Source organism: Phocoena sinus, chromosome 5 (assembly GCF_008692025.1).
Source record: "Phocoena sinus isolate mPhoSin1 chromosome 5, mPhoSin1.pri, whole genome shotgun sequence".
Taxonomy (NCBI): domain Eukaryota; kingdom Metazoa; phylum Chordata; class Mammalia; order Artiodactyla; family Phocoenidae; genus Phocoena; species Phocoena sinus.
The window spans coordinates 106,302,743-106,325,730 of record NC_045767.1 but is presented as its reverse complement, the minus strand read 5'-3'; the positions used below and the strand labels follow the sequence as shown (position 1 = coordinate 106,325,730).

Here is a 22,988-nt window from a genome sequence, read left to right as displayed (position 1 = left end):
GCAGGTAAATTTTAAAATATTAATAATGCTTAATTTGAAAGAACTAAAATTGTGGTCAAAAAAATTTTATAAATTGGAAAAGGGATATTAGAAGATAAAGAATTCTAAGTCTCGTATATTATTTAGGAGCACGATATTGATTAATGTTAGGCTTTAATTGTAGATGTCAAAATAGCTAGGCTAGGGCTTCCCTGGTGGTGCAGTGGTTGAGAGTCCGCCTGCCGATGCAGGGGACACGGGTTTGTGCCCCAGTCTGGGAAGATCCCACATGCTGCAGAGTGGCTGGGTCCATGAGCCATGGCCGCTGGGCCTGCGCATCTGGAGCCTGTGCTCCACAATGGGAGAGACCACAACGGTGAGAGGCCCACGTACTGCAAAAATAATAATAATAAAAAAAAATAGCTAGGCTAACCACTAAAAGAAAGAAAAAGCTATATAACTTCCAACAAACAGAGAAAAATGGTCATTCCCAGATGATTGTATACGTTGAATGTTCAGAAAAATATCAGAATCAATAAGAGTTTACAAGTTTGCTAGATACAAAATTAAAATATAAAAGTTAATTTCAAGTGTACACACCAACACTGTCAGAAAAAGCATTTTGGGGGACTTCCATGGCGGTCCAGTGGTTAAGACTTCACCTTCCAGTGTAGGGGGTGCAGCTTCGACCCCTGGTCGGGGAGCTAAGATCCCACATGTCTCGCAGCCAAAAAACCAAAACGTAAAACAGAAGCAATATAGTAACAAATTCAATAAAGACTTTAAAAATGGTCCCTATCAAAAAAATCTTTAAAAAAAAAAAATAGAAAAAGCACTATTTTCATTTACCTCAGCAAGAAGTATAAAATATTTAGACTAAATCTAACAAGAAATATGCTATAGAAAAATCTTTATTACAATTATTAAAGAAACAGTAATTTTATTAAATTATTAACAAGTAATTGGTGTGATTTTCCATATTATTCCTGGATTCGACGATAATACTGTAAAGATACACATTTTCCCCAAATTGATATTTAGAATTAATATAATTCCAGTAGAAATTCCAACAACCTAAATGTCCATTGGTGGATGAATGGATAAAGAGAATGTGGTGTATACCTACAATGACAGATTATTCAGCCTTAACAAAGAACATCCTGCCATATATGACCTGGGTGAACCTTGAGGACATATGTTTAGTGAAATGTGCCAGTCACAGAAAAAAGAAATATTACTTGATTCCCCTTATGTGAGGTATCTAAAGTAGTCAAATTCAGAAGCAGAGAGTAGAATGGTGGTTGCCATGGGTAGGGGCATGGGAAACAGGGAGTTGCAGGTTAGAGGGAAATGAAGCCTCAGTTATTCAAGATGAGCAGGTTCTAGAGCTCTGCTGCACAGTGCCATGCCTATGGTTAACATACAGTTTTGTGCACTTAAGATGTGTTAAGAGAGATCTCATGTTAATTGTTCTTACAACAATTTTTTTAAAAGTCAGTCAAGGAAAGTTTTCGTAGATGATTATTACCTACAATGCATAGCTATGCAGGACTTTGTGAGATTTAAAAGAAGGACACTTTGGCCTGATGATTAAGTTACTTAAATTCTAGATTGGAGCTATATGATTTTTTTGAGATTTGTTGTTGTTGTTGTTGTTGTTAATTAGGGTAAGGTTCCACCTGAAATCAAATGTGTATGCCATAGTTACATGGGTTACATGCATGAAGGTGTGAACAGCTGTATATAATCCCAAAATTCATGAATAAATATCCTTTCCATGGAAAAACAATCCCAATAGGCGTGTGTGTGTGTGTGTGTGTGTGTGTGTAGAACTTAACAAGTGGATACAATGCTTTATATTAGAGCCAGATAGACAATAACAGCTAATATACTCATGAGGAAGAATATGAAGATGGGGTAAATATTGTGGGGTTGCTGCTTCCCTGATATGAAGATTTATAAAGCAAATGTAATTAAGACAGTGTGGTGTCAGTGTTTGGATAGACAAAGAGAAGAATGGAAAAGAGTCGAGAGTCCAGTAGCGTCAGGAAGCATGATGTATGACCATGCTGGTACTGTAGATCACACGGTAATAAGGCCATTGGAATAACTGGGAGTCCTGGTTGACAAACAAGAAAGGAAAAGGAAAGGAGAGAAGAGGAGAGGAGAAGAGAAGAGAGGAAAAGAAAAAAAGAAAAGCTTTCTCTAACTCACGTAAAACACAAAAATCAATCCTAGATGCACTAAAGATATAAATGTGAAACACAGGAAAACTATAAAAAATTTAAAAGACAATGTAAGAATATCTTCATGATCCCACTGTGAGGAAGAATTTCTTAAACAGCCTACAAAAAAGGCAAATCATAAAATAAGACTGATTCATTCTAACGTTAAACTCAAAACGTGCCTTAATGAGAGTGAAAGACAAGTCACAAATTATTAAAAAAATTGTAACAAAAAACAAAGGATAAACACTAATAAAAATATATGAAAAATCCTTACATTTCAACAAGTAAAACACAAAAAACTTAGCAGAAAAATAAGCAAAAGATATCAATATGCATTTCACATAGAAGAAAACAGAAATAGTCAATAAACTATGAAAAAATGCTCAAATATATTCGTACTAAGGGAAATGTAAGTTACAACCACAGTGGGATAACGTTTCACACCCACCAGATTGGCAATAGAAAGTAGGACATGGACAACTGTGACAGTTCTCATTCAATGCTGGTGGAATATAAAGTCGGATGAACCACTTCATAACACAATTTGGCACTATCTGTATAGCTGCACATAGGCACCCTCTGAGATACATGCCCAACCTACACTCTAGGGCCTACAGAACTCCTTACATGTGCACCAGAAGACACATGCAAGATTGTTCATTATATCCCCAGACAGAGAAACCTTGCTGTCCATCAACAGCACATTGATAAATAAGTTGTGATATAGACTTACAATAGAATACCGTAAAGCAATGAAAATTAAAGAACCCAGCTACACACATTAACATGGGTGATTCTAACTTTGAATTTAAAAAACAATATCAATAGAATACATAGATTATGAATCCATTTATGTAAATTTCAAAGCAAAATCAACGCTTTTACTATATTCCTATTTGTAGGAATACATTTACTGTAAGTCACAAGGGGATGATTATCCTTGAAGTCTTGGCATTAATCAGCCTGGAGCAGTGTGGAGAAAAGGTGCAATCACAAAAGGGCCCAAAGGGAGCATTGGTGATAATGATGGTATTCTATTTTATAGCCTTGGCAGCAGGTACATATCATTCTTTGCTATTCTTCCTTCATGTGTTCATAATGGCTTATGCACTACACATCATTGTAAAAATGTTGAGCAAAAAATCAAGCCGTAGAGGAGTTCATTCAACATAATTCTATTATGATGTTTAAATCAAAGTAAAACTAAATAACGCATTTTTTAGGGATTCAAATGGGGTGGGAAAATTATAATGAAGAAAAGGCAGGGATCAATACCAAATTCAGATTACTGATTTGCCAATGACCTCTGGGGTGAAATAAGACAGATGTGAGAGGGAAGGGACACACAGGGACTTCCTGAGTTTCTAGCCATGTCTAATCTCTGGAGATGGGTGGCAAAGACATGGGCTTTTATTTTACTACTGTCCATTAAATAGTTGTATACCTCAACATACCATCTTGTAGCTATTTCACAATAAAATTTTGAAATACATTTCAACTTAAATAAATGATTTCTTAATTAAAAAATAAAGTTTTCTGTGGATGACTTCTTTGAACTAACCCTAGGCATATTTTATCTGCATTTTAATGAGAGACTATAGAAAATAAGGCCAAACCTGGGCCATGTTAGGTGTGTGATGGCAGAAGGATTTGGGTGACCTGGGAAAATGTGCATACTCTGATATTCACCTTCTTCCTCAATGTTCTAATCTCAGCTCCTTTCCCAGAACCCTCAGACACCCGACTGCTAGAAACTTAAAGCTTGGTGGTATTTGCAAATGGTCTTCTTGCCAACAGGTTTTCTGCATCACCCCTTAACTAAATGATAGGGTGAAGAGATGAAGACTTCTTGCAGGCTACCTTAGAGAGGTTGCTGGGCAAAGGCTGCATGGACCAAAAAGTCGTAACGCTACCCTGGATGAGAAGGCTTTTGCTTAAGAAATGACCCCTCTCAATTCTTCCCATGTGCACATAGTATGGATTAAATAAGGCAGTTGTATGGTAATATAGAAATTATTAAAAACATTCTTCTTGAGGTTAACAACGAAGCAGTAGATACATATCCACTACATAGTTGTTAGTTAAAAAAAGTATGTTCCAAATAATCAATTGGTATTCATTTAAAGCACAATAATGGTCTTATTAAAGCTAAATTTAATACATGCTGTATTTGGAAGTAATTTCTTTACCACCACATAGAAACCTTTCCAGCCATCCTTTTTTGTTGCACTGTTGACATTAAGTGGCAAGTCAGAAGAATCTCTGATGAAATTTTCCTAAGGCTACACATGTGTGCTTATTTTCAATTCAAACCCATTCTCACTGATCTCCCTACTACATCTCCAATTCTCCCAAATGGATAGGTAAATCATAAATAGAAACCATGTTATCATCAAATAACAAGTAGGGTAGGATAGGTACTGTTTAATTTGGAAATGGGAATAGACTTCTTAAGGAATATATGTAAACAAATAGTTCTTGATTTCTCATCAGCCAGAATAAAAAATTCTGTTGTTTACCTTTTAAATTATTTACTTCTAATTTCTACCTTTCAAATTTTGAGTTTTCTTTGCAGAAGTATGTCTTATTAGTAACATTAAGTGGAGCAGAAAATAAAGCTATTAGAAGGTAGAGAAGGATTACCTGAGTTGGAGCACAAGGAAAAAACTCCATCTTCATTTCCACTAAAAATTGAATATTTAATGTTGTCCTGAACTGAGTCAGTAGCAAAAGCTTTTATAGTCACAATAGAAGTACCTGTAAAAATTAGGTAAAAAAAAAAGAGCTTTAGGAAAAGAAAATTCAGGAAAAACAAGAGCAAACACCGAGTTATTACTTGGTTATTTGGTTATTATTTGGTTATTATTTGCCTATTATATTTTCACTTGTCATTCAGTCAATGATTATTTATTGAGTGTCTTCAAAAAGCCAAGCACCATGCTAGGTGTTGGGGATATAGCAACAAGCGAGGTAGAAAAGATCTCTGTCTTCTTGATGGTTATTAACTGATGGAAGGAGATGAACAGTAAGCCATTAAAGAAATACATAATCAAGGTAGATTTCAGATATGCTAAGTTCCCTGAAAAGAAATAAACAAGGTTATGTGATATAAAATACTTTTTATGCAGGGAGGTGGATACCCCTTTGCAGAGGCCTCAGAGGAATGACATTCCAGTTGAATTTTGAAACATGAGAAGCCACAGAAAGAGTGGGAAGAAAAGGATTCTAGGAGAAAGAAGAGCAGCACAGAGGCCCTGGGCTGGGAGAGGGCTTGGTTTGGTGAGGCACAGTGCGTAGGGGAAATGTGGATGGTGAAGATGGTGAAGACAGTGTCGAGGTGGGAGGGACTAGATTTTACTCTAAGTGCAATGGGAAGATATAGAAGCATTTAAAGGAAATAAGTAAAATCATCTGATCTACTTTTAAAAGGCATAAATCTCACTGCTGTCTGGACAACAAGGAGCTGTAAGAAAGGAAAAGAAATACTGCAATAGACCATGCAAGAGACAACAACCTAGGATAGTGGTGGGGGGGATGAAAAGAAGAGGACAAATTAAAGACATATGCTGACACATTTCCCTGAACATTGCATGGGATGTGGGAAAGGAGGTAACAATTGTATAAATATAAGAAATCTTCCTTTAACCAGTTTACAGTAGACTTGTAGGTAAAAACAACCCAACTAGAAAGTAACCAAGGTCTTAACTGCATGATACAGATTCATTCAAGAATTGTTAAGCTAGGGCAGAGGCAGTAAAGAGATAACTTCAAGGGAAAAACAGAAATTGATTTAGGGGTAGGAATTAGAGAAGAAAGAAGGAAGTCATGTCAGTTTCTAGGAAACAGACTGATTACCAGCATAAGAGAAGAATTAGCAAGGACTGACAGAGATAATAAGACAATTGGTATGATTAGAACTGCAATTTCACTGGGAGGATTTTCAAGAATCTATCTGGGCCCCAAGTTAGCACCTTGCCGTCTTTGTTTATAATATCTTATGCTCTTTGCTGCTCACCTCTGCTTTGCTTCCTGTCTTGGTTGTCCATTTGTCTCCCTCCTATGACTGCCTGTCCTGTCTTATTTTTAAGTATTTTTATTTAATCAACTTTATTATGGTAAAACTTACAATAATATACATATAGTTTAAGTATATAGTTCTATATACTACACATGCCTATATATGACTATACACACCTGTAACAACTATACACACCTGTGTAGCCACCATCACAATCAAGATGTAGAATATTTCTATCACTTCAAAAAGTTCTCTCAGACCCTTGGACAGTCTACATTTGTTTATCCATTACTTACATATGGGCATTTGGGTTGTTTTCAGTATGGGGCTTATGAATAAAGCTGCTATCAACATTCATGTAAAAGGGCTTGATGGCCACATGTCTTCATTCTTGAGGGGTAAACTCCTACAGTAAGTGTATGTTTAACCTGCATACACTATTAACTGCCAAACTATTTTCCAAAGTGGTTGTCCCATTTTATTATTTATTTATGTATTTATTTACCATTGATGTATAGTTGATTTATAATGTTGTGTTAGTTTCTGGTGTACAGCAAAGTGATTAACTTATACATATATACACATAATATATTTCATATTCTTTTCCATTATGGTTTATCACAGGATATTGAATATATTTCCCTGTGCTATACAGTAAGATCTTGTTTTTTACTGTGGTTGTACTACTTTACATTCCTGCTAGCAACATACAGGAATTCCAGTTGCTCTACAATCACTGGTATTGTCAGTCTTTTTAATTTTGGTCGTCCTAGTGGGTGTGTAGTGGTGTCTCACTGTGGATTTAATTGTAACCTCCCTAGTGTCTGATGATGTTGAGCATCTTTTCATGTGCTTATTGACCATTTCCAATCCCCTTTTTAGTTCATCTTTGTACTTTGCCTTCTTGTTCTCTATTTACCTACCACTTCTGATAATTCTTTACTCATCCTGACCCTCTTGTCTTAGGCCTATAACTTATGGCATCTACTTTAGACTCCCACTCTGGCAATGACCCTGCCTCTCCTCTTAACTTTCATCCTGACCTATAGGATGCTGCCTACTGGCAAAGGCATGTTGCACTGAGTGGGAGAGATGAGAATGAGGTGGATTCTGTAGGAGGCTCTCTGACTGGTGAGTATGTATCACTGGGGGCCTGATATAAGATGGTGTCAGCAAAGCACCAGAGGAAAAGTGAAAGGAAACATTTGATAAGGAAACAGGTGTCAGAGATGAGTACATATCAGGGCTCATTAGCTCAGATGCTTTTTGGTAAAAGCAAGAAGCATGGACATATATAGGAGCTAGATGGGTGGAGGAGGCCAGAGACTGCCTGATGCGACTAAGGCACTCAGCTTTAACTTATTACTGCCAGCAGGGAAAGCAGGCTTCAGAATACTGGGGATTCTGGTCTTTTCAAGAGAAGGTCAAAAATTGATATTTATTTTCATGTGAAATCTCCCAATTCCCAAATGTCAGAAAATATTTAATTTAGGGAGAAAAATAAGCCACCACCTGGGTTGAACAAAATATTGCTGTGGCTTGACTACAGTCTTGTGTCTGGCCATTTACCATTTCTGATAGAGAAGATGAATTTCTCCTTTTTTGTTACCAGATCTTCTAGCTCTTAGATGGTGGTACTTATTTGTCACTCATGAACTTGTTCAGAACACACTTGAAGACTGATCTTACCTCTCTGCTAAAATTGAACTAAATTCCATGAGAGCAGAAGAGTTTTTCTATATATTTGTATTTATATATTTTTATAAATCTAGATTAGTTTTGCCTCTAAAGTTTCATGTACTTGCAAATCATACAATAACTGTCTTCTTTGCCTTAGCACACATTTTTGAGAATCAAACATGTTGTTGTGTGTATCAAATATTTGCTGCTTTATATGTTTCAAATGAAGAAACAAGATTAAACCCCAGAAAAACAATAAAGTGAAGTAGGGATAAGCAATCTACCTGATAAAGAGTTCAAGATAATAATCATAAAGATGCTCAAAGAACTTGGGAGAAAAATGGATGAACACAGAAGTTTAACAAACAGTTTGAAAATTTAAAAAAGAACCAAAAAGAGATGAATACAGTAAATGAAATTTAAAATTCACTGGAATAAATCAACCGTAGATTAGATGATACAGAGGAATGGATCACTGACCTGGAAGACAGAGTATCAGAAATCCCTCAAGTTGAACTGAAAAAAAAAAAAAAGGATAAAATAATGAAGATAGTTTAAGAGACCTCTGGGACAACATCAATATTAACATTCACATTTTAGGGGTCCCAAAAGAAAAGAGAGAAAGAAAGGACATATTTGAAGACAAAAAAACTGAAGACGTCCCTAACCTGGGAAAGGAAACACACCTCCAGGTCCAGGAAGCACAGAGAGTCCCAAACAGGATCAACACTAAAGAGATGACGCTAAGGCACATTGTGATTAAAATGTCAAAAATTAAAGATAAAGAGAGAATATTTAAAGCAGCAAGGGAAAATCAATAAGTTACATACCATGGAATCCCATATGGCTATCAGCTGACTTTTCAGCAGAAGCTCTGTAGGCCAGAAGCGAGTGGCATGATATAGTTTAAATGATGAAAGAGAAAGACTTACAACCAAGAACACTCTACTCAGCAACAGTCTCATTCAGATTTGAAGGAAATATCAAAAGTTTTACAGATGAGCAAAAGCTAAAAGAGTTCAGCAACAGGAATTCAACTTTCTAAGATATGGTAAAGGCACTTCTCTAAGCAAAAAAGAAAAGGCCACAGCTAGAAATATGAAAGTTACAAAAGGAAAAATTTCACTGGTAAAGGCAAATATAAGTAAAGGTAGTAGATCAACCCCTTATAAAGCTAGAATGGAGGCTAAAAGACAAAAGTAGTCAAATCATCTACATCCACAATAAGTAGTTAAGGGATACACAAAACAAAAAGTTGTAAAATATGTCAAAAACAGTAAATGCTGTGGAGTCAAAATGTAGGGTTGTTAAAATGTATTCAAACTAAGAGATCAGCAACTTAAAATAATTATATATATATATATATATATATATATATATATATATATACACACACACACACATATATATATGTGTGATTTATATACATAGCTATATATAAACCACAAACCAAAAATCTATAACAGATACAGCACAAAACAAAGAAAGAAATCCAAATATAACACTAAGACAGTCATCACAAGGGCAGAGAGAAAAAAGAACAGAAAGAACTACAAAAACACCCCCCAAACAATTAACAAAATGGCAATAAGACATACCTATCAATAATTACTTTAAATGTAAATGGACTAAATGCTCCAATCAAAGACATAGAGTGACTGAATGAATATAAAAACAAGACCCAAATATATTCTGCCTACAAGAGACCCGCTTCAATCTAAAGACACAAATAGATTTAAAGTAAGGGGATGGAAAAAACTATTACATGCAAATGAAAATGAAATGAAAGCAAGGGTAGCAGTACTTTATATCAGACAAAATAGGCTTTAAAACAAAGACAGTAATAAGAGACAAAGAGGGACATTACAGAATGATAAAATTATTATTCCAAGAAGATATAACAATTGTAAATATATATGCACCTAAAATAGGAGCACCTAAATATGTAAAGAAAATATTAACAGACATAAAAGGAGTAATTGACAGTAATACAATAATAGTAGCAGACTTTTAACACCCCATTTACCTCAATAGAGAGACCATCCAGACAGAAAATCAATAAGGATATACCAGCCTTAAGCAACACATTAGACCAGGTAGACTTAATAGATATGTATAGAACATTCCACACCAAAGCAGCAGAATACACATCATTTTCAAGTGCTCATCAATAGATGAATGGATAGAGAAGATGTAGTATATATGTGCAATGGAATATTGCTCAGCCTTAAAAAGAAGGAAATCTTGCCAGTTGTGACAATATAGATGGAAATAAGTCAGGCAGAGACAGACAAATATTATAGGATTTCACTTACATGTGGAATCTAAAAAATAAAACAAATGAACAAACATAACCAAACAGAAACTGAATCATAGATACATACAAAGAACAAAGAGATGGTTGCCAGAAGGGAGGAGAGAAATAGGTGAGGGAGATTACAAGGTACAAATTTCAGATACAAAATAAATGAGTCATGATTTTGAAATGTACAGTGTGGGAATATAGTCAATGATTATGTAATATCTTTGTATGGTGACAGATGAAAACTAGAATTATAATGGTGATAATTTTGAAATGTACAGATATATCTAATTGCTGTGTCATGTACCAGGAGCTAACATACTGTCGTAGGTCAATTATACTTCAAAAATGAACAAACAAACTCACATAAAAAAGATCAAACTTGTGGTTACCAGAGGCAGGGTCATGGTGGGTAGGGGAATTGGATGAAGGTGGTCAACAGGTACAAACTTCCAGTTACAGGATAAATAAATACTAGGAATGTGATGTACAGCAGATTAAATAGAATTAACACTGCTCTATGTTACATATAAAAGTTGTTAGGAGAGTAAATGCTAAGAGCTCTCATCACAAGGAGAAATTTTTTTTTTCTATTTCTTTAGTTTTATATCTATATGAGATAATGGATGTTCACTAAACTTATTGTAGTAATCATTTCATAATGTATCTAAGTCAAATCATGATGCTGTACACCTTAAACTTATACAGTATTGTAAGTTAATTATAGCTCAATAAAACTGGAAGAAAAATATTGTTCCTTTGTACACCTATTAAGTAGGTGCTTAATAAGTATGGAAAGATGGGAGGGAATAGAGGAGACAGAGAGAGGAAGTAAGGAAAAGAGGTGATCACTGAAGTGTTACAGGCTGGGAGATTAGAAAAATGCTTCTCTGCCTTCAGGACTGTTCTAAAACAACAGCAACTATTATTTTTTAAATTATTCAATGCAAGAACACCAGTTCTGATAGTGGGATTTGCAGTAGTTGAAAAAAATAGCACCTATTCAAGATCTCTACTGGGTTTCCTCATTGAATCCTACTGTAGAGGGCCTAGGAACAAGCTTGAAACCCATCCTGATACAGTCCATAGTAGAGACAATCCCTAAATGAAGTCAAATTGACATATTTTTTTTCCAGGTAGGTAAAAGGTTTTCACTAAAAAGAAAAGAAGAAAGAAAAGGCCTTGGGACAGACAATATTTACCCCAGGAGCCTTTTCAACACTTAACACTCAAGAAAAGTGAAATGATCACTATAAATATTAAAGGAAACACGTATGTGATATTCTCCACAAAACTGAAAATTCAGTGAAAAAGGCATAAAACAATATCCATAATGGAGAAAGAACACGGAAACCAAAACTGGATGTGTTACTCTGTTTTAAAACATTATGTTTAAAATAAACTGTGACAAAGTTTAAAAATCATTTGTCAGAGTTTCGAAATAATTATTCTTTTCAAACCAGTTATGAAGTCATTCAGTCACAAAATAAAGGATTTTAATCAGTCCTTTTCAGTCAAGTTACTACATATGTTAAGAACTCTTAAATTGCATTATAATCTGATGCTTATTTTGTTACATTTCAGGAGACCTTGTTAATATAAGAATGTCTTACATTTATGGTAGGAATATGCCTTCACAGTACTGCAGTACATTTTATCTTCAGTGCTACATCACAATTCTGTGCTTCCTGATACAATTTATTTTTTAAACACAGGAAATTTTATTTCAACTGGCTTGTCACATATTCTTAACAATGGCAATAAGAAGAGAAACAGCCATAACGGCAAGATGTATGGTCTTGCTGACGGCCTTTTCTTCGTGGGTTAGAATGCTTATTACATGCCCAATCACAAAAGAAAACATGGAGATGGCTTGCATGTAAAAGAACAAAGATGAGTACAGAATTGCAAATAAGAATCACATATGGCCTCTCTCATGAAAGAAACAATCCTATTTTTATTGCAACTAAAATATTCATAATATCAAATGGAACAGTAGCACACAAAAAATATCATTCAATGAAAATACTACAAATTAGAAGCTGAGGTCAGCAAAGATTAAATCTGAGATTGCCTGAAAAAATAGGAAATAACTAAAGGGTCAGGAATTCTTCTAGGTCTTGCCTTATTGTACACATTTTAAGTAAAAGTCTGCCTCTGGGCATCTGGATAAAACTTACAATTACTGCTCATTTCACATCAAGGTAAAAATGGTAAAACATAAAAACCAATACTGAACCTTCCGACAAACAAAAGCCCAGGACCAGATGGCTTCACAGGCGAATTCTATCAAACATTTAGAGAAGAGCTAACACCTATACATCTCAAACTCTTCCAAAATATAGCAGTGGGAAGAATACTCCCAAACTCATTCTACAAAACCACCATCACCCTGATAACAAAACCAGACAAAGATGTCACAAAGAAAGAAAACTACAGGCCAATACCACTGATGAACATAGATACAAAAATCCCCAACAAAATACTAGCAAACAGAATCCAACAGCACATTAAAAGGATTATACACCATGATCAAGTGGGGTTTATCTCAGAAATGCAAGGATTCTTCAATATATGCAAATCAATTAATGTGATACACCATATTAACAAACTGAGGGATAAAAAACATATGATCATCTTAATAGATGCAGAAAAAGCTTTTGACAAAATTCAACACCCATTTATGATAAAAACCCTCCAGAAAGTAGGCATAGAGTGAACTTACCTCAACATAATAAAGGCCACATATGACAAAACCACAGCCAACACTGTCCTCAATGGCGAAAAACTGAAACCATTTCCAATAAAATCAGGAACAAGACAAGGTGGCCCACTCTCACCACTATTATTCAACATAGTTAGGAAAGTTTTAGCCACAGCAATCAGAGAAGAAAAAGAAATAAAAGGAATCCAAATCAGAAGAGAAGAAGTAAAACTGTCACTGTTTGCAGATGACATGACACTATACATAGAGAATCCTAAAGATGTTACCAGAAAACAACTAGAGCTAACCAATGAATTTGGTAAAGTAGCAGGATGCAAAATTAATGCACAGAAATCTCTTGCATTCCTATACACTAATGATGAAAAATATGAAAGAGAAATTAAGGAAACACTCACATTTACCATTGCAACACAAAGAATAAAATACCTAGGACTAAACCTACCTAAGGAGACAAAAGAACTGTATATAGAAAACTATTAGACACTGATGAAAGAAATTAAAGACGATACAAACAGATGGAGAGATATACCATGTTCTTGGATTGGAAGAATCAACATTGTGAAAATGACTCTATTACCCAAAGCAATCTACAGATTCAATGAAATCCCTATCAAAATACCACTGACATTTTTCACAGAACTAGAACAAAAAATCTCACAATTTGTATGGAAACACAAAAGACCCCAAATAGCCAAAGCAATCTTGAGAAACAAAAACGGAGCTGGAGGAATCAGGTTTCCGCACTTCAGACTATACTACAAAGCTACAGTAATCAAGACAGTATGGTACTGGCACAAAAGCAGAAATATAGATCAATGGAACAGGATAGAAAGCCCAGAGATAAACCCATGCACATATGGTCACCTTATGTTTGATAAAGGGGGAAAGAATATACAATGGAGAAAAGACAGTCTCCTCAGTAAGTAATGGTGGGAAAACTGAACAGCTACATGTAAAAGAATGAAATTAGAACACTCCCTAACACCATACACAAAAATAAACTCAAAATGGATTAAAGACCTAAACATAAGGCCAGACACTATAAAACTCTTAGGGGAAAACATAGGCAGAATACTCTATAACATAAATCACAGCAAGATCCTTTTTGACCTACCTCCTAGAGAAATGGAAATAAACAAAAATAAACATATGGGACCTAATGAAACTTAAAAGCTTTTGCACAGCAAACTATAAACAAAATGAAAAGACAACCCTCATAATGGGAGAAAATATTTGCAAATGAAGCAACTGAGAAAGGATTAATCTCCAAAATTTAAAAGCAGCTCATGCAGCTCAATACCAAACAAACAACCCAATCCAAAAATGGGCAGAAGACCTAAATAGACATTTCTCCAAAGAAGATACACAGATTGCCAACAAACACATGAAAGAATGCTCAACATCACTAATCATTAGAGAAATGCAAATCAAAATTACAATGACGTATCACCTCATGCCAGTCAGAATGGCCATCATCAAAAAATCTATAAACAATAAATGCTGGAGAGGGTGTGGAGAAAAGGGAATCTTATTGCACTGTTGGTGGGAGTGTAAATTGATACAGCCACTATGGAGACTATGGAGAACAGCGTGAAGTTTACTTAAAAAACTAAAAATAGAGCCACCATACGACCCAGCAATCCCACTACTGGGCATATACCCTGAGAAAACCATAATTCAAAAAGAGTCATGTGGGCTTCCCTGGTGGTGCAGTGGTTGAGAGTCCACCTGCCGTTGCAAGGAACGTGGGTTTGTGCCCCGGTCTGGGAGGATCCCACATGCCACGGAGCGGCGGGGCCAATGAGCCATGGCTGCTGAGCCTATGCGTCCGGAGCCTGTGCTCCGCAATGGGAGAGGCCACAACAGTGAGAGGCCCGCGTACCGCAAAAAAAATAAAAATAAAAATAAAAAAGAGTCATGTACCACAATGTTCATTGCAGCTCTATTTACAATAGCCAGGACATGGAAGCAACCTAAGTGTCCATCAACAGATGAATGGATAAAGAAGATGTGGCACATATATATAATGGAATATTACTCACTCAACCATAAAAAGAAACAAAATTGAGTTATTTGTAATGAGGTGGATGGACCTAGAGTCTGTCATACAGAGTGAAGTCAGAAAGAGAAAAACAAATACCATATGCTAACCCACATATATGGAATCTAAAAGAAGAAAAAAAAAATGGTTCTGAAGAACTTAGGGTCGGGACAGGAATAAAGATGCAGATGTAGAGAATGGACTTGAGGACATGGGGAAGGGGAAGGGGAAGCTGGGCGAAGTGAGAGAGTGGCATGGACTTATACATACTACCAAATGTAAATGGATAGCTAGTGGGAAGCAGCTGCATAGCACAGGGAGATCAGCTCAGTGATTTGTGTCCACGGAGAGGGGTGGGATAGGGAGGGTGGGATGGAGATGCAAGAGGAAGGAGATATGGGGATATATGTATATGTATAGTTGATTAAGCAGAAACTAACATACCATTGTAAAGCAATTATTCTCCAATAAAGATGTTAAAAAAAATACTGTACCTTCAATTTCCATGAGGTGAGTGAAATATATAGAAGCATTTACCTTTTACATTTTCAGGAGTTTATGAATTTCATTTTAAGTCTAACATTGCATAAGAAAAGTATAACACAGTTAACGTTCTTGTTCTTTTCTTCTTTACAAAAATACTGTTAAAACACTACCACCACCTACAGCAACATTTAAAGACAGAATTATATAAGAATAAACACAGTGGGAGTATAAAAATCAATATTTGTGGATATATTTAGGTAAAATAATTATGAGAACTTTTATTTAGAGTTGTCCTGAGTAAATAATTCTAGAGTTTTACTTTTGTTATTTCTAAGCAATGTAAGCATTTTCTTATAGATGACTGACTTGAGAAAGATTTTTTTAAACATTTGGATGACTTTTGAAATATCTATTATATCTTAAATGTCCAGCCACTGAAACACTTGAACATATTTCAATCATTTAAGAAAAAAAAGTGGGAGTCACATCAGCAAGATGACTGAATAGAAAACCTTAGATCTAGTCCCCAATAGAGATATAGTCTAACAACTACAGTAGATGGTCCAAAAAGTCTTTTTGAAAACTCCAGGCCAAAAGGGAGTGGGATGATTTATTCAAAGTGCTGAAAGAAAAAATTGTCACCAAGAATATTATATCTAACAAAACTGTCCTTCAAAAATGAAGAAGAAATAAAGACCTCCAATAAACAAAAGCTCAGAGAGTTCATCACCACTAGATCTGCCTCAGAAGAAATGCTGGAGGAAGTCCTTCAAGTTGAAATAAAAGGAGTCTAGATAGCAATGTGAAAGCATACAAAAATACAAAGTTCTTTGGTTAAGGTAAATCTACAGACAAATACCAAATCCTGTAACACTGTAGTGGTGGTACATAAATCACTTTTAATTCTGGTATAAAATTTAAAAGATAAAAACATTAAATATAACTTTAAGTAGAAAACTATGTTAATGGACCAACATATAAAAAGATATAACTTGTGAAATTGATATCATAAAGTGGGAGGGAGAAGTAAAGGAGAAGAGTTTTTGTATATGATTAAAGTTAAGTTGTTATCAGTTTAAAGTGGATTGCTAAAACTAGAAGATGTTTTATGTAATCCCCATGGTAACCACAAAGAAAACACCTATAGAAGAAACACAAAAGGAAATAAGAAGGAACTCAAAGCTTGACACTTCAAAATATCAGTGAAATACAAAGGAAGGCAGCAAGAGAACAAAAGAGGGACAAAGTAACTACAAAGCATACAGAAAACAATTTTAAAATGTCAATACTAAGTCCCTCCCAATCATAATTACTTTAAACATAAATGGATAAAAGTCCCCAATTTAAAAACACAGTGGCTGAATGGATTAAAAATAACCCACAAACTCCAACTACATACTGTCTAGAAGGTACTCATTTTAGGTATAAGGACACCCATAGGCTGAAAGTGAAAGGATGGAGAAAGATATTCCATGCAAATGGTACCCCAAAGACGACAGGGATGGCTGTACTTATATCAAACCAAATAGAGTTTAAGTCAAAGACTGCCATGAGACAAAGAAAGACATTATATTAAAAAAGGTCTATTCACCAAGAAGATGTAGCAATTTTAAGTATATGTGCACCTAACAGTAGAGCACCTGAACATATGAAGCAAACATTGACAGAATTGAAGGGAGACATAGATAGTAACACAATAATAGTAGGATATTTCAATTCCCCACTTTCAATAATGGATATATCAACCAAACAAAAGGTCAATAAGGAAGCAGAGGACTTGAACAACATTATAGACTAACTGGACCTAAGAGACATACACAGAAGACTTAACCCAACAGTAGCAGAATGCACATTCTCATGTGTATTGAACATTCCCAAGTGTATCCTCAAGAGCACATGGAACATTCTCCAGGGCATATCATATGTTAGGCCACAGAATCTGGACAAACTTGAGAAGATTATACCAACTATCTTTTCTGACTATGATGGAATGAAACTAGAAATAAACAACAAAGAAAAACTAGAAAATTTACAAATACATGGGGATTAAAGAACATGCTCTTTAACAACTAACAGGTCAAAGAAGAAACCTAAAGGAAAATTAGATAATATCTTGAGACAAATGAAACAAAAACACAACATATCAAAACATGAGATGTAGCAAAAGCAGTACTAAGAGGGAATTTTATAGCAGTAACTGCCTACATTAAAAAAGAAGAAAGATTGCAAATCAACAACATAGCTTTATACCTCAAGGATCTAGAAAAAGAGGAACAAACTGAAAACAAAGGAAGGAATAAAAAATAAAGATTAGAGTAGAAATAAATAAAAAGTATAAAAACAATTAAAAATCAATAAAAATATTTTTAAAAAGATCAGTAAAATTGACAATTCCTTAGCTAGAAAAGAAAAAAGAAGTGAGAAGCCTCAAATAAGAAAAATCAGAAATGTGAAAGGGGACACATTACAACTTATGCCATAGAAATAAAAAGTATCATAAGAGACTACTATGAACAATTATACACCAACAAACTAGATAACCTTGAAGAAATGGATACATTTATAGAAACATACACCCTACCAAAATCAAATCATGAAGAAAGAAAAAATCTGAACAGATCTGTAACTAGTTAGGAGATAGAATCAGTAATCAAAAACCTCCCAATAAAGAGGAACAGATGGCTTCACTGGTGAATTCTACCAAACACATAAAGAAGAATTAACACCAGTTCTTCTCAAACTCTTCCAATAAAATTAAAGAGGATAGAACACTTCCAAACTTATTTTGTGAGGCCAGCATTACTCTGATACCAAAATCAGACTGAGGCACTGCAAGAAAAGAAAACTACACACCAATAACCCTGGTGAATATAGATACAAAGATCCTCAACAAAGTATTAGCAAACTGAGTTAAACAGCATATTAAAATGATCAGGTGCCATAACCAATTGAGACTCATCCCTGGGATGCAATCATTGTTCAACATATGAAAATCAATCACTGTGATACACCACATTAATAGAACAAAGGATAAGAAAGCACAATACATGCAGAAAAAGTATTTGGCAAAATTCAACAATCTCTCAGGATAAACACACTCAATAAACTAGAAGTATTATAAGGAAGTTACCACAAAATAATAAAGGTCACATATAAAAAAACCCTACAGGTAACAAACATCCTGCTCAATGGTGAAAAACAGAAAGCTTCTCTACTAAGCTCAGGAACAAGGCAATGATATCCACTCTTGCCACTTCTATGTGATATAGTACTGGAAATCCTAGTCAGGGAAATTAGGTTTTGAAATTAAAGGCATCTAAATCAAAAAAGAAGTAAAATTATCTCTGTTCTCATGACACGATGACATGGTCTTATATGTAGAAAATCTTAACCATTCCACAAAAAATCAGTTGCATTTCTATGCACTAACCATGTATAATCGAACAAAAGAAATTAGGGAAACAATTCCAATTAATAGCATCAAAACATAATTAGTAATAAACGTACCCAAGGAGGTGAATGTCTTATACACTAAAAAGTACAAAACATTGTTAAAAGTAATGAAAGACAACCCAAATACATGGAGATACATTCTGTGTTCATGGAGTAGAAGACTTAATATTGTTAAAATGTTCATACTACTCAAAACACTCTACAGAATCAACACAATTCCTATCAAAATCCCAATGGCATTTTTTGCAGAGATAGAAAAAAACCTTAAAATTCTTATGAAATCTCAAAGTATTCTGGATAGCCAAAACAATCTTGAGAAAGAAAAGCAAAGCTGGAGTTCTCACATTCCTGAGTTAAAAACACATTACAAAGCTACAGTAATCAAAACAGTATGGTACTGACATACAGAGAGGTATACAGACCAATGGAACAGAATAGAGATGCCATAAATAAACTTTCACATATATTTTAAAATGATCTTTGACAAGGATGCCAAGGCTACACAATAGAGAAAGGATAGTCTGTTTAACAAATGGTGTTAAGAAAACTAGATAACTGCAAAATAAATGTATTTGAATATCTTATACCATAATTAAAAAATTAACTACAAATGAATTTAAATTTCCTAGAAGAAAACATAGGGGTAAAACTTCATGACATTGGATTTGGCAATAATTTCTTGGATATGAGAGCAAAAATACAGGCAACAAAAGCAAAAATAGATGAATAGGACTACATCAAAATAAAAAGCTTCTATGCAGCAAAGGAAATAATCAACAGAGTGAAAAGCAATCTATGTAATGGGAGAAAATATTTGCAAATTATATATCTGATAAGGGGTTAATCTCCAAAATATATAAGGAACTCCTACAACTCAACAGAAAACAAAACCAATTGAAAAATGGAATGAACAAAGGGCTTGTATAGACATTTTTTCAAAGAAGATATACAAATGGCCCACTGGTACATGAAAAGATGCTCAACATCACTAATCACCAAGGAAATACAAATCAAAACCACAGTGAGATGTCACTTCACACCAGTTAGGATGCCTGCTATCAAAAAAAACAAACAGAAAAAGAAAATACCAAGTGTCAATAAAGGTAAGGAGAAACTGGAACCCTTGTACACTGTTGGTGGGAATGTAAGATGGTATAGCCACTATAGAACACAGTGTGGATGATGCTCTAAAAATCAAAATTAGAACGACCATATGATCCAGCAATCCTACTTCTGGGTATATATCCAAAGAACTGAAAACAGGATCTTAAAAACTTATCTGCACATCCATGTTCACTGTAACATTATTTACAAGAACCAAGAAGTAGAAACAAACTAAATGTCCTTAAGTGGATAAATGGATAAAGAAATGTGGTATAAACATACAATGGTATAGTACTCAACCTTAAAAAAGAAGGAAATCCTGTCTTATGGCACAACATTGATGGATATTATGTGAATTAGCCAGCCACAAAAAGACAAATACTGCATGTCTCCATTTATATAAATTATCTAAAATAGTCAAACCCTTAGAAGCAAAAAGTAGAATGGTGCTTGCTTGGAGTGGAGGGAGAGGAAAGAGTTGTTCATGAGTGTAGAGTTTCAGTTTTGAAAGATGAAAAAGTTGGAGAAATCCACTGCACAATGATATACATACTGTTAACACTACTGTACTGTGCACTTAAAAATGATAAATTTTATGTGTTTCTTGCTACAGCCAAAAAAAAAAAAAAAAAAGAAGAGTTGATTTTTTTCCTTCCCACCTTCTCATCATCAAAAAATGACTGAACATAGGGCTTTCCAAAAATTCTACCCCTGTGATGAGACAAAGCATGGAAAATGCTCAAAATGAGTAATTTTCCAAAATTTGTGAACAGATGAAAACTATGTTTTAAAATGTAAAAGACATGCAATCTTGAACACATTTGGTTTTGCGAACACCTAAGGAAATAATAGAGGAAGTCATAAAAAGTGCTTCTTGACTTTTCATGTACTTTAGAGAAAGACACATGAGGAAGAAAACCAATATAGAATTAATACATGCAATGAGAAGTAAACAGTCTGAAATATATTTTTTAATGTAAATTACTGTAATCACTGTAATTTACAGTGTAACTGTAAATGGCTTCATTTAATCATTTTAAAATGCACTCATAACAACCTTGAGAAACGCAGTGCTAAAATGATTCCTGGAGGCCCCTACTTCCTCTCCAATTTTGTAATTTACAGAAAACTAAAACAGGAAGATTCAAAACATGAGCTTGAGAATTTTCACTGTTGCTTCGATGTTGGGTCAGACTCCAGATCTTGCCTGTGGACCGGCTGCTGCTGATCTCCCCTCATTTTCCAGCCATTCCCTGTCTAGGCTGCATCCCCAGGTTGATAATCAGACTTAATATTCCCTGCACTTTTAAGACCCATCCTTATTCTCCGTTCAGCTCCTGGAACCCAAAAGTCAGTCAGAATCCAGAGCCTGCACATGTCCAGAAAGAAAGGTTACACAATTTTTTATATGAGTGATCAACTTTGGTTATGAGATAGCACATTTCCAATTATTTCAAGAAACAAATAAAATGTGGCTCCCAAAATCTTAAAAATGTTTCACTTAGATTATAAGAAATGCCTTTTATGAGGTTAATTTTAACGAGTCCATTTGATTGCCACAGCAGCTCTTCAGGGAGACTGGACTGCTGCCCTCAAAATAATCTGAAAGTGGGGTCAGCCTCCACAAATGACAGGTACCGACTGAGACCAGAAAGCAATGAATGGAGATTCTGATATTTCTAAGTGCTTTGTTGTTTCTGACTTACATGTAAACGAAAATTCTTTCTAGACTTTAAAGTGCAGTAAATCACCAATGTCTAAAACTCTTTCAGCTTTCAAAAACAAAATAAAATAGCCCTCTGATCTTCAGGGTTCTTAAAGCTATTGCAACATTCCTTTCTGTCCCTTCATGGCCCAGCCTTGTCAAAAGTGACTGAATTCCCCATCTCCACTTCACTCTGCACTCCTCTATACTCTGGTTTCTAAAAATATTAAGTTCTAGCAACTTGGTGCTCTCCAAGGTTCACAATCCTCTCCAAAGCTGCTGAAGTCTGTTTGGCTGCACACGATTCTTGTAAACAGCCACGGCCGACTCTTGTTCACTTAGGATGTCTCGGCTACTTGTCTTTATTCTTTGCCACATCCTGAACAATTTCAACAGAGTTTCAAACCTACTCCTCAGAATTTCCTTCCTGAACTCTTCCAGCCCTTCATTTTGCTAATTGTGTCATTCTCTTATCCTTTTATATTTGATGCACGGACTTACCTTTTCAGACATGCCTTCCTTTCTATCATGTTCTTACTTCCCTATGCCAAGATGGTATCTTCAGACCATCTCAGGTAACACTCTTCCCAGCTCCACCGTGGAAAGGTTCTGTGAGCGCCGTAGCCCCACTCCCAGTGGGTGGTAGCCCCACCACCTCATTCAGTTCTGCTCTGGGGACAGGCCTCCAATTGAGCTAACAGCCACTTTTCAGTCCTTATCTTCCCAAACCTCAGCTGCAAATTAGATATGGTTAACCACTCCCTGCTTCTGGAATGTGCCACCTTCCTGTTTCTCTAACACCATCCTCCCAGGAATGGTCAGCAGTGCCTCGGCCTCTCCATCTCAATCTCTTCTGTAGATGCACTGCATCTCCAACTCCTGTAAGATACTGGCATTACTTTGGATTTCTTCTCAGCCCTCTCTCTATCTACCTTTACCCCTGACTTGCACACATAATTACATGGGAGCTTCTACCAATTCACAAGTTCTGTTCTATCTTCAAAGATTCTCATTTAATTGGTTTGGGGGTTGGGGGAGTTGATGTCCAGGTATCAGTAATTTTTAAAAGCTCCCCAGGTGTATCTACATGAAGCCAGGGTTGAGAACCCTGGGTCTAAATAATCAAGAGGTCCCACCGCGGCTGTCTTGGAAACACAGAGACCACCTTCCCTCCTGTCTTCCCCCACCACCGCAGTTTTACTTGGGCCCTGGTCATTCACCATGTGGGTTATACAGTACCCTTCTAACTCATCTCTCTTTCCCAAGG

General features: G+C 35.4%; 1 protein-coding gene across 1 annotated transcript in view; it reads right to left on the bottom strand.

Moving 5' to 3' along the window:
• The window catches only part of DCHS2 (dachsous cadherin-related 2), a 295,264-nt gene that overhangs the window by 34,124 nt on the left and 238,152 nt on the right, over positions 1-22,988 (bottom strand). Inside the window, exon 14 of the mRNA XM_032633646.1 lies at positions 4,851-4,964. Coding sequence (XP_032489537.1) covers positions 4,851-4,964 — 114 coding nt within the window. The remainder of the gene's footprint in view (positions 1-4,850; positions 4,965-22,988) is intronic.